Raw genomic sequence first — 18,603 nt, forward strand, 5'->3', positions numbered from 1 at the left:
TGTACTAGCCCGATGACCCCGTTTCACCGAGGAAGAAACAGAAGCGTCAGGTCGGGGAACTAACTCACTGCATCCACACTCTGCGGCTCTGCAGGTGGACGGAGCAGAACCCACACAGCTACTGCACAGATACGTGAGATTTCGTGGCTACAAATCAAGCTGAAAGCAGCGATGGTTACTTTTCCATGTTTCTCCTACTCCTGTTTTGTTTCCCAGACTGCTAATCAAAGCGCCATTTCAAATAGACACGCTGGCAGGAAATTGCTTTGGCTCCTGTCTGGAGGCAGGGAGGGGGGATGCCAGGAGGGAAACAGGAGAGAGAGGGGGAGCTTTGGGGGTGATGAAGCGGCTCCAGGAGACACTTCTGTTGGGCACGTGAGCTACTGTGGCAGGGCCACCCGCAGGAGAAAGCCAGAGACAGAGCAAGCCCCGGAAACCTGGGAGCACAAATGTGCAGGTGAGCCCTTCTGGTCTTGCCTCGGGGAGACTCCTAACTGGCAGGGCACCCTGGGGAGAGCAGGTGCGCTGGGACGGGGCAGAGCCAGGGCGTCTCCCTGCCGGGTAGCCAGACGTGGCTGCCGGGCCCACAAGCAGCACAGGAGCCGATGCCACCCCAGTGCTGTCACTGCCACACCACCACCTGGTCCTCAGGTACACTGACATGTGTCCAAGTTGTGCCTCCGTTCCACCTGAGCCCCCGGCCAGTCCCCGTCACACTAACTCCACGTCACGCGCTTCATGAAGCTGCCAGCCCCAGGAATGCAGGAGCGAAGCGTGAGCTCGAGGGGTCGATCCCTGCGCTGCAGGTGGCTATGGAGGCCGGCTGGAGGTTCTGCCCTGGCAGCCCTCTGCCTCGGGTGTGTAGATGTCACCAGGAAAAAATGAGTGTGCTGTCTCGCCGTCTACGAGAGCAAGAACGAGGATGGATTCCCAGAAGCGGTTGAGTCGGTAGCTGAGCCTCAAAGGCGGGTGCGAGGGGAGGGAATCTCCAGCACACAGGGGGAGCTGGGAGAGAAGAGGTCACCCTGCGTCATGCCTCGCCACGCTCAAGCCTCAAGTCCCCAGGCTGGAAGGTGGCCCGGCCCGCCCAGCGAGCTGCTGCATGAGCCGCGTAAAGAACAGGGTAAGAGCCAACACCCAGGAAGAAGATGTGGACAGGAGATGTCGGAGATGAGGCGAGAACAGAGCCCGGCTTCCTCCTCCAAAGGTGTTGGGTTTACAGTGAGAAGAAACGTGTTCCCTCTTTCTCAATGTCTCCGGACATGGTGCAGGACAGACGGGCAGGGGTGGCCCAAGTCGCTAATGCAGAGGCTGTGACCGGTCTCAGGCTCTCTCTCGTCCCACCTGCCTCTCGTGGGCAAGCACCTCGCCAGGCTGGGCACACTCCGCTGCCGAAACGCACACACCCCTCCCACTGCCGCTCCCACACGCCAGCCCGCGGCGTCCCCCGGTGCTCCCAGAAGACGCAGTGAATGAGTCGGACTCTGAGCCCATGGTTTTTCCCTGAGGTGAAGGATGAGACTCTACTGCACATCCTTTCTCTCAATTGCTCCCAAAAGATGGGCTTTCTTATCTGTGTCTCAGGAATGCAGGAACCAAGCCCGGGGTGAGAAGTTTGGCCAGGATCACCCAGCTTCCACGTGGTGTGCCCCGGATTCAAACCCAGCTCTGGTTTGGAGGCCGATACCTGCCTGACTTTTCCCAGACTGAAAACTGTTGATTGATTATGAAAGTCATTACTGTTTAAAGACATCACCTAATAAACATGCAAGTCCAGGTTGAACACTGGGAGCACAGCCCGAGGATAATAAGCACTTAATAATGTGAGCTATCTCCATCATCATCTAGTCCACAATTTGTGGGTTTTTTTTTTCCTACAGTTGCCTAAAAAACAAACAGAACCTCCCAGAAAAGTAAGTTTCATGTTTACTCTGAAAGTCTGACCCTGGGAAAGAATATGGATTCACAGTCTCTATTAAATGTCTAGTGGATTTTAATTTTGAAGCTATAAAATGTAGCTACAAAATACCTAAGAAAAATACTCAGCTCTTCTTAAAAAGAAAAAGAGCAGGGTTGTTGTGGTAATGAAACATTGATGTTTTAGTAGGTTTGGAAAGCTTTGCTTAAATTAAACTTTTCCAGCAGTGAGATATATAAAACCAGATTACTTTGTTCCTACCAGTGCTGAATAAGTTTAGTCATCACTAAAAAATCCAAATTTTTTCTGGTTGTTTTTTTTTTTTTTTTTTTTATTTAACAGACTTTTCCTCATAAGTTCCCCAAAGCAAATTTCCTTGCAGATGCCCCATCATCTTTACGGAAGTGGCCCCCGCGTGGGGCTCTCCCCTTCACCCGACTGTCACCAAGTGGTTCCGGGCACTGTCCTCGGTGCTGCGGCAGCGGGAAGGGGACGGCGCGGGCCGGGAGCTGGAAGCTGGGCAGTTCTGCTCGGTTTGGAGGTGGAGGAGCTGCTGGGGGTCTAAGAGCCAGGCACACGGCGCAGGTGAGGACAGGGGACACATAAGCAGAAGCAGTGATGGACGGACACCGTGGAGAAAATAAAACGGGGAACGTGATGAACAGGGACGAGGGACACAGCCCTGGGTAGGTCGAGTGGCCGAAAGGGCTCACGGAGGGGGCGGCACTGCAGGAGACCCCACGGAGGGAAGGCCCAGCCAGGGGAGTCGGGGGGAGGCGTCTGCGACGGAGCAAAAGCAGGTACAGACTCGTCGAGGCTGAAAGGAGGTTTGTAGGGTGGAGGCGCCAAAGGCAGCAGGCACGGGTCACAGGGGAAGGCAGGGGCCGCTCGGGGGCACTGGTTGACCCCTGTACGAAGCCTGGACGTTACTCCATGGGCAACAGGAGATACTGGAGCATCTTAGCAGGGGTATCCCCGATCTGCGCCCCCTCTCAGATCCAAGACGGTGTTTCCAGCCCCCCGCCCCATTGCTCAGTGGCCTCCTATTCCAGCGGGCAGGGCTGGCAGGGGGGAGAGAAACCAACCAGGTCTCTTCCAACCCCAAGACCCTGCGGCATGCACATCAACAGTTGTCCACCCTCTCAAACGGAAAGGACGCTAACCGACCACACCCATGTGGCCGCACACAGTGGTGCTCTGTGCAGGCTCCTTCCCCCGGCCGGGCCTTCCCCAGCCAGCCGGGGTCCAACAGGAGCTGGGCCTCTGGCCCCCCACCGCTGCGTTCCCGTCGGCATCTGCCTTTCCGCTCCTCACCCACCTCTTACCCCCTTCCCAACCCCTGCTTCTGCATCCCCGGCTAACCAGTGTATCGGTGTGGGAACCGCTGATGCCCTGTTCCTTCACCTTCCGAGGTGAGACCTGCACATTTGTCCAGGACCCCTGGAGACGGCTGCACACAGGCCACGTGGACCCTAACACGTGGTCAGGGGCCGTGAGATGTGCTCAGACCTCACCACACGTGCGACAGCTGGGTCCACCCTCCGGGGCAGGAGATGCGACACTGCACAAGTACCAGCAGGGCGAGACAGGGCAGCCAAGGCTGGTGTCAGGAAGGTGCTGCCCGACGAAGACACCGCCGGGCAGGGCAGAGCTTTCGGAACAAAGCCACGTTCCTGCCCCTGTGGTCGATTTGCGTTTATGGAAGGTTCAGGAAACAAAGAGAAAGGACAGGGGTGCCCTTTAGCAATCATTCATACCTTTAATGCAAACTGTATATGAGATTCATGGTCCATTTTGAAAACAGGATAACTTGGGTATTAACAACTGATACGTCATCTTTTCTCGTCTCATCTAGGGAATAAAAACTACAGCAAAAATTACCAACTCCAAATTTAGCATGGATGTGAATTGCACCTACAGTTAAAAATATATATATGTTAACTTTCCAAGGTGGTGCTCTGACATGGAAGTTCCTTCCTAATAAATGAAGCTGGTTCTAATACATATGTATATTTTTGAATCTTATAAAAAATTGCCAAACAACCATTGGTTAATTTATCTGCAGAATATAACCACAATCATGGAATTATTTAAAACGCTTTCTTGTTTTTAAAGCAACAGCTTCTACCCTGTGTTAGATAAAGTTGATTAAGACATAAGAACAGCAAAACAAAAGGATGCAAGACATCCGTGTCTACCACATTTTTTCGAAGTATGTTAAAAAAAAAGCAGCCAAGAGTTCTATTTTTTTTTTTTTTTTTTTTTTTAAACACCCTTTGTAAAAGTAACATTGAAGTGTTGGAATCAAGATAAAGTTCTGCAGCTTAACTTTGGAGCATTGCAGGATGACTCCTGGTGGCTGACGCTAGGCTGGTAACTAACAAATTACTTGGATGTACCAGGGATATAACAGGTATTTGCAAATATTAAAAGGAACATCTCATGAGAAGCTGCAAGCTGCATAAAATCAGGATAGCCAAACTGCATCTGTCCTTCTGTTTACCCCCAAACACCCATTTACAATTGATTGCTATTGAGACATTTACTGATAAACTTACAGTGCTTGCTTTCTGCTCTGAAATTGAGCCATAAAATAAACAGGCCTTATGTTTGGGGATATGAAAAAAAAAAATCACTTTGCCAGGATGGAGACAACGTCCTCTGATCCAGAGTTTGTCTGCAGCTGATTTTGAGAGACCCAGACATAAGCCTTTGTTTGGAGAATCAATAAGGACCTAGAGTGAACACTCGGTATCTGATATTGCTTGGGCTCCTGGGTATTACTGTCAAAAGGAAGACATGAGTTCTGCATACGCCTTTTGTCAGACAAGAATAAGCCACCCTCGGGCTCCCCTCTCCTACTCGAGTCAGCTTTCCAGGCCACACCGCACAGTCACACGCCACGGCTGGGGCCTGCCCACGTGCAAGCCCCCGAGGGAAGCTGTGTGCCATCTTGTTGGTGCAGGAATTTGTTTGCAGCTCCTTGATAAACGGTAGTGAAGACATGACCCTTACTACTGAAAAGAGGAAGGGGATGCAATCAGTCTGCTAGGGGTCATCTTAAAATCTGAATTTTCAAATACTTGAGTTGACCATCATTCTCAAATACAGATCTGTATATTCCTGAATGTCATCTGTGCCTTAATTAAGATGGTCGTGAGTAACACCTAAGTTTTAAGTCCCCATCACAGCTGCAGGAGGCAGGCCCTGCACCGAGCTCCACAATTCCAGCAGGGAAAATGTCCCAGGACTGGGAGAGCTCAGCCGGCCGCCAGCCTGCCTGAGCTGTGGAGGGGTCACGTCCCTTTGCAGCATGAGGATACCCGCACGACCTTCTGCAAGGCCAAGGCAGACACGGATGCTCCTAGATGGAGCGGGTGACGCCAGTCAGGCCACCTCGACTAGACACCATGGCTCTTCTTTTATGTTAAGGTACGTATACGCGTGGCTCATTATTTATCCACATCCCTTGTCTACATTGTAGATTCAAAGTGAGCAAAAATGAGACGGTCTCTGGAAACCCAGTGGACGTCCTGCACACATAAGAGTCTACATGAAGCGCTCGTTTTAGAAGTCAGCAACCGTGGGGGTACAGGGCCTCACCAGGACCACGCTGGCCACAGGCAGAATCAAAACTTAGGCCTTCTGTGTGACTCGGTTTCTCCCAGCTGCACGGAGAGGCAGCTGCCCAAGGACAGCTGTGCACCCCACAGGGCTGCCACGGAATACAGACACTGACAAAACGATGGACTCACAGGCTCTCAAGGAAAGGCAGATGGAAATCATTCACACACGTCCAACAAAGGGAAATAACTTTACCTGAGGGTCTGAAAACAACAGTCCTGTAGCTTCATGTCTCACCACGGCTGCGTTTCCTGGAATGTTCCTTGCCAGCACGGGGACTTCTAAATCCATTGCCTAAAGGACATAAAGAGGAAAGAAGACAGGTGGGCCATTATTTTAAGAGCTTCTGTGGAAAGAAGAGCCAATTTGCGAGACCATATCTTCTGCTAACTGGACCTCTGGCACCCCACAGAAAACACAGCCTGCCAAAGTGAGATCCCAATCCAAACAGTGCATTTTCAGAGTACATCTAAATTTTAATTGCTCACTGTATTTGGAAGTTCTGAAATGCTATATACTGTGATAGTTTGTCTGATATAATTGCCGCGATGTCACCAAGAAGTCCCCTCTCTCCAAATGTTCATTTGACTTACGCACAGTCTGAGTATACATTTTTAATTAGCATCATGACTTTCCCTGGTGCGTAATTTTCCTCCAGCACAAGCAGCCTGAGTGCCAGGAGGCTCCAACAGGCGTCGTCGGTGTGCAGACAAGAGGAAGGAGGAAGGCAATTCGCAGTTCCGATCACTTGCCAAGCACCCACTCCGCTCCCGAAGGCCTCGGGCCAGCATTGCCCAGCTGCAAACAAGCCATGGGATGAGGAGAAGACCCCAAAGCACGACCCACAGAGCTGGCCTTGCCCACGTGTGGGGCAGCATTTTCCTGGCCTCTCTGCAGTTTGGGGGAGGCTGGTCCACAAGGGCAGAGGATCAGCCCAGCTCCTCTGGGGTCTGTTTTAGCCTCCTGGGCAACTCTGACCTGGGCCAGTCCAGGCGGGCACGGCTGGTGCCTGTCGGTGGACACAAGGGCTCCCTGCCAGGGCTCCGGCACCGAGAGGCAGCTAACCGGTAGGCTCGCTGTCACCACACAGAACTATGCTTCAGGTAGCATGACTTTGTCTGGTATCAATTTTCACCAGATAAAAAGTTGGTTGTGAAGGGGTTGCATTCAGTTTTCAGAAGCAATTTACCAGCGATTTACTGCCCCTTTAATTGCCCGATTTCAGCTCTTTAGCGTATGACAGCAGTGAGCTCTAGGACATCAAATACGTCTCTGCCCTCTGCACAGCGACGGGTCAGTGCCCAGAGCAGCGTGTGAGACGTGGAAGCACTTGGTGAAGACTGCTGACCGCGTGCCCTAGAAGCAACAGTGCCTGAATTAATTATGAGCCACTGCTGTTCACACTGCAGCCATCTGACTCTCGGTAGGTCTCCCGGTGGCCTTGCCGGGTGCTTGGGATCTCGATCCCCCGTATCTTCCCAGAACACGTGGAGACCAAGACGCAGGATGAACAAAAGGAGGAGACTTGGGAAGACCCTCCCCTGCCTGCCCTTCTAGACTATTCTATTCTGCTCAGAAACCCACCTCCGGGGAAAGGAGCAGAGCCGGGTGGACCTGGGGGCTGAGGCCTCCCACCCTTTCTTCTCCCTCCCAGCTCCAGAGCTGGTTTCCCTGAACAGCTGTGGATGTCTCTTTATCCATGGAGAGAAACACAACTGATACTGATCTTGTATCCTGCCACACTGCTGAACTTGTTTATTGGCTCTAGTAGCTTTGCTGTAGATTTTTTGGGACTTTCTATATATATATAGGATCATGGCATCTGCAAATAGTGAAAGCTTTATCTCTTCCTTTCTGATTTAGTTGTCCTTTATTTCTTTGTCTTGCTGGATTGCTCTGGCTAGCACTTCTAGCACAGGATTGAATAACAGTGGTGAGAGCGGGCATCCTTGTCTTGTTCCTCATCTTAGAGGGAAAGCTTTCGGTCTCTCACCATTGAGTGCTGTGCTGGTGTGGGGTTTTCATATATGCTCTTTATCATATGGAGGAAGTTTCCTTCAAGTCCTACCTTTTGAAGTGTTTTTATCAAGAAAGGGTGCCGGACTAGCACTAAACAACCGGCTGCATGAGCCCTGGAGTGGGGCCGGGGTCTGGATGGTTCATCAGGACGGAATGGGATGGTAAAGGAAATACGAGTTTCAGTTTACAACAGTAGGGAAAGGGTGCCTGGGGCTCTGTGTGTAGCTTCGGTGGGCTTGCTGCACCATCGCTCCTAGCGTCCACGTGGTCCCCTGGCGAGGACAAACCGGCCAAGGATGGGGATCTTAGGAGTGAGCACACACTCAGCAGGAGGGCACGGCTGCAGCTGAGCGGGTCATCAGAGGAACAGGGCTCCACGGCCCAGGTGACGTGCTGCACGCGTTCCAGGAAACTCACTTGGACTGAGAGAACTGGACGCCCAGATTTTCATTTCAGGGGACAGTGAACCTAAAAGTATGCAACGTGGGCTAAAAGTGGGAGGAATCAACGGGAATGCACGGTCAAGCTTGGGAAGGGACAGAGGGAGCAGAAAGGGGGTGCTCCAGAGAACCAGGGAGGAACAACAGGAAAGAAGGTGCAGAACTCGAGAGGAGCAACGGAGGGCCAGGGGACAACGACACAACCACAAGAAAGAGGGAAAAAAGGAGTTTGGTGTAGAAATCATCCAGGAGACTGCAGGGGCGGCTAAACTCGAGTACTGTAACAAAAGGTAACTGAGAAAGGTAAAACAAGTCTAGAAGCCCTACAATTTATGCACAAAAAAATGTTAGAAGAAGATGCATTGCAAAGAATATGCACTAACCACGAGGCATTCCCAGGGTTTGTGAGCCTGGAACGTTTTCAGTTTGGGGCGCTCTTTAACAAACAAACAGAAATGTAAAATATGAAGACAAAATTAGGTACACAAATGCACATTCATTTACAGTGAGAAAATACATCACAGAATGTTATATGTTTTTGAAAACCTGAAGGTATGGACAGTCCGACATTCAAGTTAGTAACATAAGAATAAGTATAGTATCTTTCTACTACATACCTGTAAGACTCTTCTCTTACATTATTATTTTTTTTTTTTGGCCACATATTCTTTGGATACCTCATCTTATTACAGTTGCCTTATATTGTTTACTGAAAGAATAGAAAAAGTTCTTTTTTTAAAAAAAAAGGATGCTGGATTTTGTCAAATGCCTTTTCTGTGCCAGTCGAGATGATCAGGTGGTTTTTCCCCTTTGACTTGTTAATGTGCTGCATTGCATTGATTTTTTTCTGTTGAACCACCCTTGCATGCCTAGAATAAAACCTACTGGATCAAGGTGTATAATTCCTTGAGTGTGCTGTTAGATTCAGTTTGCAAGTATTTTGTTGAGGATTTTTGCCTCTACATTCGTAAGAGATATTGGTCTGTAATTTTCTTTTCTTGTAGTATCCTTATCTAGCTTTGGTATTACGCTAATGTTGGCCTCATAGAATGAGATAGAGTGCTCCCTCCTCTGCAGTTTTTTGGACAAGTTTGAGCAGGATTGGCATTAACTATTCCTGGAGTGACTGGTAGAATTCACCTGTGAAGCCATCTGGTCCTGATTTCTTTGTTGGGAGGTTTTTGATGACTGATTCAATGTCTTTATTTATAATTGATCTCTTGAGGTCTTCTATTTTTTGAGAGTCAGTGTAGGCTGTTTGTGTGTTTCTAGGAATTTGTCCATTTCATCTAAGTTGTCTAATTTGTTGGCATATAATTGTTCATAGTGTCTTCTTACGATCCTTTTTATTTCTGTGGGGGCAGTAGTAATGTATCCCCCCCATTTCTGATTTTATGTATTTGCATCTTCTCACTTTTATCTTTGTCAGTCTAACCAAGGGTTTGTCGATTTTATTGATCTTCTTAAAGAAGGAACTTTCGTTTTTGTTAACTTATTTTTATTCTCAATTTCATTTATTTCTGCTGTAACCTTTGTTATTTCTTTCCTTCTGCTTGCTTTGGGATTAATTTGCTGTTCTTTTTCTAGGTGTTTAGGGCTAGAAATTTCCTGGTCAGCACTGCCTCTTCTGCATCCCATAATTTTTGATAGATTGTGTTCTTGTTTTCATATGTATACGTTACTGATTTCTCCCGCATTTCTTCTTTGACTCTGTGATTGTTTAGGAGTGCATTGTTTAACTTTCATATCTTTGTGAATTTCCCAGTTCTCCTCCTGTTATCGATTTCCAGCTTCATTATGATCAGTGTGCCGGTTTGGATGTGTTATGTCCCCAAAATGCCATGTTCTGGAATCCTATATAAGCAGCTCACACAGAAGGAGCTCACTGCTGCAACTTACAGAGACATTTTGAAGACGGCCGTTGTAAGCAGAGCTTTGCTGATACTTTGGAGATACTAGCCCAGAGTTTGCCCCAAGAAGCTGACACAGAGACATTTTGGAGAAAGCCATTTTGAAATGTAACCTGGGAGCAAGCAGACGCCAGCCATGCGCCTTCCCAGCTAACAGAGGTTTTCTGGACGCCATTGGCCATCCTCCAGTGAAGGTACCTGATTGCTGATGTGCTACTTTGGACACTTTATGGCCTTAAGACTGTAACTTTGTAACCAAATAAATCCCCTTTATAAAAGCCAGTCCATTTCTGGTATTTTGAATAATGGTAGCATTAGCAAACTGAAACAATCAGAGAAAAGTGCTTTGTATAATTTCAATCATTTCAAATTTATTGAGACTTGTTTTGTGATCGAACCATGTAGTCTATCGTGGAGAATGATCAATGAGGACTTGAGAAGAATGTATATCCTGCTGTTTTGAGGTGCAGTGTTCTGTATATGTCTGTTAGGTCTAGTTCCTTTATCATATTACTCATGTTTTCTATTTCCTTATTGATCCTCTGTCTAGATGTTCTATTCATTCATGAAAGGGGTGTATTGAAGTCTCCAACTATTATCGTAGAGGTGTCTATTTCTCCCTTCAGTTTTGCCAATGTTCGCCTCATGTATTTTGGGGTACTGTGGTTAGATGCATAAATATTTATGATTGATTTTTCTTCTTGGTGGATTGCCCCTTTCATTAATATAGTGTCCTTTGTCTCATAACAGTTTTGCATTTAAAGTTTATTTTGTCTGTTATTAGTACAGCGATTCCAGCTCTTTTTTGGTTATTGTTTGCATGGAATATCTTTTTCCAACCTTTTTCTTTCAACCTATTTGTGTCTTTGGGTCTAAGGTGAGTCTCTTGTAAACAGCATATAGATGAATCAGACTTTTTTTTTTTTTTTTAATCCAGTCTGCTAGTCTGTGTGTTTTGATGAGGGAGTTTAATCTATTAACATTCAGTGTTATTACTGTACAGGTAGTGCTTACTTCAACCATTTTATCCTTTGGTTTTTATATATCATATCTTATTTTTGACTCTCTTTTTACCCTGTTAGCTACTCTTACTGATACTCTTCATTTCTACACTCTCTTCCAAGCCTCTCTCTCTGGTCTTTTCCTCTCAGCCTGCAGAACTCCCTCTGGTATTTCTTGTAGGGCAGATCTCTTGTTAACAAACTCTCTCAGCTTCTGTTTATCTGTGAAAATTTTAAACTCTCCCTCATTTTTGAAGGACAGTTTTGTTGGATAAAGAATTCTTGGTTAGCAGTTTTTCTCTTTCAGCACCCTAAGTGTATCATACCACTGCCTTCTTGCCTCCATGGTTTCTGCTGAGAAATCCTCACTTAGTCTTACTGAGAATCCCTCAAATATTGGTTCTGCCTCCATTTTTAACCACAAAAGAGTGTTAGAAACAGCTGCCAGCTCCACCCCAAAACAACAGAAGCCAGATCCTGGAGGGTGGCACTGTCACCTTCACAGGCAATTCTGATGTGCTCTCTAGGATGAAAGCCGCCAAGCCCAGATCATCTGGCACATGTATTTGCTTGCACTGACTGATGGTGTCAAGTAAAATGATCAATATTAGTCATGTGGAGATGTCTGTACTCTGAATTTACCACTGATGCACACACAAATGCGGTGGAGTTCATTATCGGGGTTAGGGCGCTGCTCAGTGGGGGTGGCAATGGCATTTTACATGCAATTTGATACAAACAAAGATCCTGCACCTTGAAAACTACGTCTCTGCAGCCCCACCTCCTACAGCCAAACGGCCAGTGGCAACCTCCCTATTGTAACGTCGTAAAAGGCCCTTCAGTGGCTGAATTGATCACACATATTGGATGGATTGCACGGTGTGTGAATAAAACTACTTTAAAAAATAATTTTTTTTTTTAGAGTCCCTTTAGTTTTTGAAATGGCAAACACACAGTACTGCCCCCATCACCTCACACTGAAGTTCGTCAAGTAAGCCTGAGGGTCAAATGATGTAGTCCCAACTATCACAGAAGTCCTTGCACGGCTCTTGACCATCTATGGCCGGGCCACTGGAAGCTAAGAGGCCAAGAATTATCTTCTTACTGCTCTTTGCTTTAGCACATGGCCCTCCTTTTCCCTGGGCAGTGGAAACACTGAGCTGGAGGGGTGTGTGTGTGTGTGTGTCTGGTGGGCTGGAACTTAATTAGGAAAAAATGACATAAGAAAATAATTTTCATGCTGTTTTAATTCTATAGAAGATTCAACTCTACAACAAGCCCAAACTTAAAACTACACAGTACTAGAAATGTTTGCTCTACTGCCCATGCATCTGGCTGAAGTTGGATTTTTGGAATTCAGCAACAAAAAATATGTTTGAGCAATAGGGAATTTTATGTGCTTCCAATGGAAAATATAGCTAATTCTGAAAGGTCAGAAAGATCATTTCCTTCAAAAGCGATATGCCTTTTTTCCATGATTAAGCACTATGGGTATTTGAATTGATTCTAATGAAATGCACCCTTACCACTCCTCCAAAATCAGTTTCATTCAAAATCCTCAGTCCAGAGGTTATTTTGGAGTTTTAAAAAGGAGCACAACATCAAGATTTTAAGGCAGTCAGAACTGCTAACAGCTGCCTTTCCTTTGAAGTAAATGAGTTTTGACAGCAATTCATCTGCACAGAAATGCTGCCTGCTAGTTATAAAATCATTGCCCAAATTCCCCTCTACCTTTTCTCAAAAAGATGAAAAAATATATATTTGCATACAAAGGAACAATTCAGCAACCGCTCAAGTACTGGAACAATAAGAATGTACATTTTAGAAGCTAAAAATGTTTAGGAAGCTAAAATGTATAAGAATACAACATATTGCCTCAAGGACTAGAGCCCAAAGCTGGCTTTAAAGCACAATGGAGACTAATAACACTAATCAGGACGCACAGGCCGATTTATTGGCATCTGACAAGATGAACATGGCAAGAACCCACAGCCCGCTTCGAACGCCCACAAACACTGGGGTTCAGCACCGCGTGTACAGCTGCCACCCCCCTTTATCGCTTGGTTACACGATCCCACGTTAGAGGAAAACATCAGGCAGGCAACATCAGTCCTTTCTTGCCTTTAGGGAGGGAGGATTACTTTTCTTCCCCTGCTTCAGTTACTCACAGTGTTCTCTGAGGCTCACAAAGTGTAGTTTTTACCAGTAAATTTGGTAAATTCAACTGGTATCCAAAGGAACACATGAGTATTATAATTATCCTTGAGAAAACAATAGCATCAATCTCAGTGGACACTGGAACAAGAAATCCATTCAGTGGGAAAGAAAATGGGAAAACTGTGACAAAGAGCAGGGCAAGTGTACGACGTTTCCTTCCTATGTCCCGCTGTCCCGCGTGCAGTGTCGGCTGCGGGCCTACTGTGTGCAGCGTGTGTGGGGGATGCTGTCGTCTGTGCTTCTGTGACATGGAGGAAATCCAGTCTCGTGTAGCCCACTGGATGCTGGGTTTGTCAGGCACGAACTGAGTCCGAAGGGATCCTGAATGCAAGGAACTGGTGACAAAACAAGGGAAGGAAAATCCTCCGGCATCGGACACATGTTGGTGACTGTGGCAAGTAACGGGCACGCAGCAGCTGGCTAAGATGGGCTATTCGGGGCAGTCACTGCAGAGGGACACGAGGTGCGAGCAGGTCCTACGGACGCACTGAGATGGCTGCCTCGGTGAGACACAGGTGCCTGGGAGCCGGCCGCACACCTGTCGGGCCCTGCACACCTGGCTGACGGAGACCCTGTGATTGTCCAGACCTGGGTCCCCGGGGAAGCAACAGCCAGCCCAGCCCCACCTTATCCTAGTCTCTGACCGCGCCCCGAATCGAACCGCATCCCCTGACGCAGAAGACCAACCCTTCCTTCTCTCCCAAGTCCCAGGATTGCAGAAAAAGAGGGAGAAGAGATGAAGGAAACGGATGGCCTTGAAAAACACAGCTGCACCCCAGTTCCTGCCCCACCCCTCCGTAACCTCTGCTGCCTTCCCATCAAAAACATTTACACGGTCAGGGGGGCAATGCCGGCCTAGCTTTATTTTATTTTGTAGTTGGCAAGGAGAAACAGCAATCAGAAATGAAACAATTTTTTTACGTTCCAGATACAACTTAAAAGCTACCTTTAAATTCCAAAGGAAGTGCTGTTTTACTTTCTCAGCTTTGAAAAGTGCAGAATGTTGCTGACAAAGACTTCAGCCCTATACATAAGGAAGAGTGACGGACAATTTCATATTCCCACTTTCGGGTCTCACGTTACATAATTACCTCCAGAATCGCAGCCGACATGCCTTCAGAAACGGAACTGTTCACCACCGCAAAGCAATTTTTCATAACCGCGTGGAGGTCTTCTCGAGACATCTCTCCCATCAGCCGCACCCCAGCTGCCCTGGAAACCACGCGGAGCAGTGAGGCCCTGTCGGGCGGGACGCCGGGGGCAGGACGGGGACAGCTCTGGGCACAGGCTGCAGCGGCGAGGAGCCACTGTCGACGCTGCGTGCGGTGAAGACAACTGTCTTGGGGTGGGACTCTACTTCACTGCGAGGCCCTGAGGTGGGGGGGCATGGGACACTTTGTTTTTCATTTTGAATATGCAGGACAAAGGAGACACATGCTGCTTAAATTTTGGAAGAGTCAGAGATAAATTCTTTCCATTTTCTCTTAGAAAACAGTCCTGCAGCCTTTTCCCAAATATCTTTATAAATAAGAGAGAGAAATGATAGAAATATTGGAAATACCACAATAACGTAGCAAGTGCCCGTGTCCCCCCTGCCGCCCGCCCCCCAGCCGCCCTCGTCGTGGAGACGGATCTGTTCAGGCGACTGCCCGCCCTGACGGACACCAGGAGGACCCCGAGTCCATCGGGGCCGGGTCAGGACTCACCACCTCCTTTGCTGAGCGCTGGTCAGCGGGATGGAGGTGGGTCCTGGGGAGGGAGAAGGGGAGGCTGCCCCCCTGGCGCTTGCCCTTTCCAGTCCCCCCATTAAACGCAGGAGACGACGGTGGGGTTCCAGGGTGCCGGGTCGTCTCCCGGGTGGGGGCCGCGGGCTGAGGGTGGAGCGGGGACAGGCAGCGGTCCCACTCCTGCCGTCCCAGTGGAGTGTCCACTCCAGGACCAGCCACCTCCAGGCTCCTTTACGGCCGTGGACTCACGGCCTCTGGTCCCCTGGGCCTAGGGCTCCCTCACGGGGTCCCTGCGACGACATCGGGGGCCCAGCCCTGCGGCACAGACGGAGCGAGGAAAACTCGCTCCTGCAAACAGCCTGTCCACTCCCCACTCTTACCTTCTCACTTTGGCCTTTACTTCCCTTGTAAACACTGGATCGACCTGAAGAGAAACAAAGATAAACATGAGGGAAAGCCTGAAATGAATCTAAGTTTCTGGAGAATTATATATCACAGCAATATTTCAGATGGAAAAAATGAAATCAAAAAAGGAATAATGCCCCGAGCCCAACTGTTAAATCCTGTCAGTGCTGATAACAATAGCAATAAGGAAAGAGAAAGGGGAGGGAGAACATTCCAAAGAGAACTATGTGCTCTCCTGCCACCCATAAGCGGACGGCCAGTCAAACCCCAGGGCAGTAGTGTTAAGAGCCGTCCAGCCAATCTAAGGTCCCGAAACAGAAACTGTCCACAGGCACCGGAAAACCCTGACAGCACCAGGACATTGCAGAGAAAGGTTTTCCTTCAGTCTGTGATGGCCCATGGATTTCTCCACAAAACCTTTTAGGCACAATACATTGGGACGCTTAGAAGATCCAAGACAAAGGACCTGACAAAATTTTATTTTTAACAGAGAGCCTTTCTGCAATCACGGGTTAAAAGCAAAGTGTGTGTCCCCTGATGGATGAATGGATAAACAAAATGTGATATATCCTTACAAGGGAATATTTATCAGCCATAAATATACTGATACCTGCTACAAAAATATGGATGAACTTTAAAAACATGCTAAGTGAAAGACGCCAGAAACAAAAGACCACATATAATATGATTCCATTTACAAAAATGTACAGAACCTGCAAATTTATTGAGACAGAAAGTGGATTTGTGCTGCCAGGGGCTGGGGGAGTGCAGATGGGGAGACACTGCTGGCGGGCCCAGGGTTTCATCTTGGGATGATGTGAAGACTACCTCAAAGCCAAGTGCAGCCTTCAATTAGCCACAGCCTCATTTCCCTGAGTCTCATTTCACTTTTATTTCACATCTGGAGGGACATTTCCAGGGGGCCCGGTCCATGTCTTGCACCATTGCCTCAGGATTTGTTGAATAAATGCAAAGATTAATGGAAATGTGTTTAAACTGGGCTCCTGTACCAGTACTTCCTACTCCTTGAAGAGGCTATGGGTTTCTAAGCAAACTCAGACACAAGATGCAGTGTGGCCAGAAAGCGAGGGCCTGAGGCGGGCTCTGGAGGGACCGCCAGGGGCCCAGCCCCAATCTCCCCGCCGGCCAGGTGGCCCTGGGCGCACTGGTGACCTTCCTGGGCCTCAGCATCCTCGGCGGAAAATGAGAACATCACGGTGCCTTGTTGGGAGGACTCCCCGGGCTAAGATACGTCACGCGCTTAGAGCGGTGCCTGGGTCAAAGCAGGTGCCTGTGAGCTGCAGAGCAAAGCGTCGGACGCAAAGACCTTCTCGAAAGAACGGGAGCAGAGATGCACAGTAATGCAAGCAGTCAACGTGCTTCACCTCCAGCAGTGACAACGCCACAGGAAACACTTCGGGGGCTGCGGAACTGAGGGCAGCGAGGTGGCCCGGCGTGCGCTTGTGGCAGGCACCCCACGTTCCTGGCACCCCAAAACCCCATGAGGATCCCGTTTGTGCGTAACGGCCTCTCCTCAGGCAGGTGTGCCCACGGAGGCGCCAAGCCCCCCTTGCGGGTCCTCACCCAGCCCCGGCCCCTGAGCCCACCCAGCAGGACACCACAGCGTCCTCCTCACGTCCTTCACCCAGCTGGGAACACTGCAGCAAAACCAGCCCCAGTCTCAGGTTCTGCTACGCGCATTATCAACCATGGATACAATTTAAAGATAGCCGTGTTAGTGCAGCTCAATTCTACACACTGACTCAAAGACGAGGCAGGTGGGGCGTAGAGACACTTCACCAAGGTGCTGTCACATCCTCGTTCCATCCTCACCCCTGATGAGCTCACGCAGGACCAGACGCGGTTTCTACTCTCACTCACACTTCACTGGTAGGAATTAGGAGTTACAAGCCAAGTCGGTGTAAAGAACACGACAGCGTCCCAATGGTTTAGAACGCTAACCGCTATAAATAACGCCATGCCTCTCAGAGGCTTTATTTCAGTTTCTTCTGGCAAGGAAATGACGTGGGTAGCTGCTGAGCCCCCAACTTTTCAGACTGTAGGCCTGACTGTGGTTTGTCTCACGGACTGGGAAGGTGACACTTATTTATAGCCCTGATAGTACCGTATCCCTCCTTGAAGGTTGACACACAAATTTGGAGGCACAGGGAAATTTGAAAGTTATTGCTAGAAATGCCTTTAAGAAAAACACAGAATTTACTGTTTATTGTCGTTGTTCATTGCTAATATGTATTGGCCACGTACTCGGTGCCAAACCTGTTGTGAGGTCCCTGACACACATGGGCTCATTTCTCACAACAAACCTCCAGCCAACACAGGTCACCAAAGCTCAGAGAGGTCGTGCAACTTGACCAGAATCACACAGCCAGTCAGGCTGGGCCAGTGTTCAAATCCAGGCTGTCTGGCTCGGAGCCTGGTTTCTTGAAACCATCCTTTCCTGGAGGGATTGCACCCAGTGGCTCATAAAAGGCTCATAAGGATCTGGAAGATGTACCTCACTACTAACTTACCTGCCCTCCACCCCGTCTGTGCTTTTCTAATTCCCACCTCCCCTAAGTTTATGCCATTCTCTCTGCCCACAAAACCTACTCATCCTCCAAGGCCCAGCACGTGCCACCTCTGGACACTTCCCAGGATCGTGTGGCTGGAAGAAGCAGCCCATTCCCAGCAAGGAACGCCTTCCAGCAAGCGTGGGCTGCAGTGTCCATCACGGCTCCTTACACACCCCAGCTCCCTCTCCGGGCCAGCCAGGGCCTTGCACACCTGCACACACGCATACTGCACTGACGGTGTTTGCTAAATGAAAACTCCTGGCTGACGCTGCCATTCCCTGTCCCAGTTCTCATTATTTTAGGTTCAAATTATTCTAAACAATTGAATTATATTATAATCGTGACATCTTATAATGGAAAAGTCAACAGTCCAATCAACGAAAGCCTTCTTTGGGCTCTACCTATTAATTTGCAAATTAATATTTTACTCATGATAATCATTTTCAGAGGGAAGTTCCTCTTTGCTTTTAATTTTATTCCCACCCTGCTGCACTCATGATCAGCTACCTAGGGAAAAATAATTCATCAAAGGAAAAAAAATCAAAGACTCCTGAAATACCTAACACAAACTAAAATTTAACTGAAAGTATAACTGCAACTTTTCCTGGATTTAACTTCCACATCATCAGTTCATTTTCAAATCTCTTAGTGAAGCCAAGTGGAACAAAACACAAGATAAACAAAAAAAGAAGGGTGGATATTTTTACTTAATGAAAGTTCATGCTTTGAAATTTTAAAAAGCAAAAGCATCACTAGCAGCAAAGGAAAT

General features: G+C 48.3%; 1 protein-coding gene across 5 annotated transcripts in view; it reads right to left on the reverse strand.

Moving 5' to 3' along the window:
- The window catches only part of GLT1D1 (glycosyltransferase 1 domain containing 1), an 89,888-nt gene that overhangs the window by 4,927 nt on the left and 66,358 nt on the right, over positions 1-18,603 (reverse strand). For 2 of the 5 annotated variants that reach the window (XM_037817029.1, XM_037817028.1), the window contains exons 9-11: positions 15,237-15,280; positions 14,221-14,341; positions 5,738-5,836 (exon numbers count right to left, since the gene is read on the reverse strand). In XM_037817029.1, coding sequence (XP_037672957.1) covers positions 5,738-5,836; positions 14,221-14,341; positions 15,237-15,280 — 264 coding nt within the window. Of the gene's footprint in view, positions 1-3,275; positions 3,598-3,627; positions 4,936-5,737; positions 5,837-12,712; positions 13,465-14,220; positions 14,342-15,236; positions 15,281-18,603 lie in introns of those variants that run through there. The other 3 variants (XM_037817027.1, XM_037817030.1, XM_037817031.1) reach the window with 3 other exon arrangements.

The sequence above is a fragment of the Choloepus didactylus genome, chromosome 23, assembly GCF_015220235.1.
Source record: "Choloepus didactylus isolate mChoDid1 chromosome 23, mChoDid1.pri, whole genome shotgun sequence".
Lineage (NCBI taxonomy): Eukaryota > Metazoa > Chordata > Mammalia > Pilosa > Megalonychidae > Choloepus > Choloepus didactylus.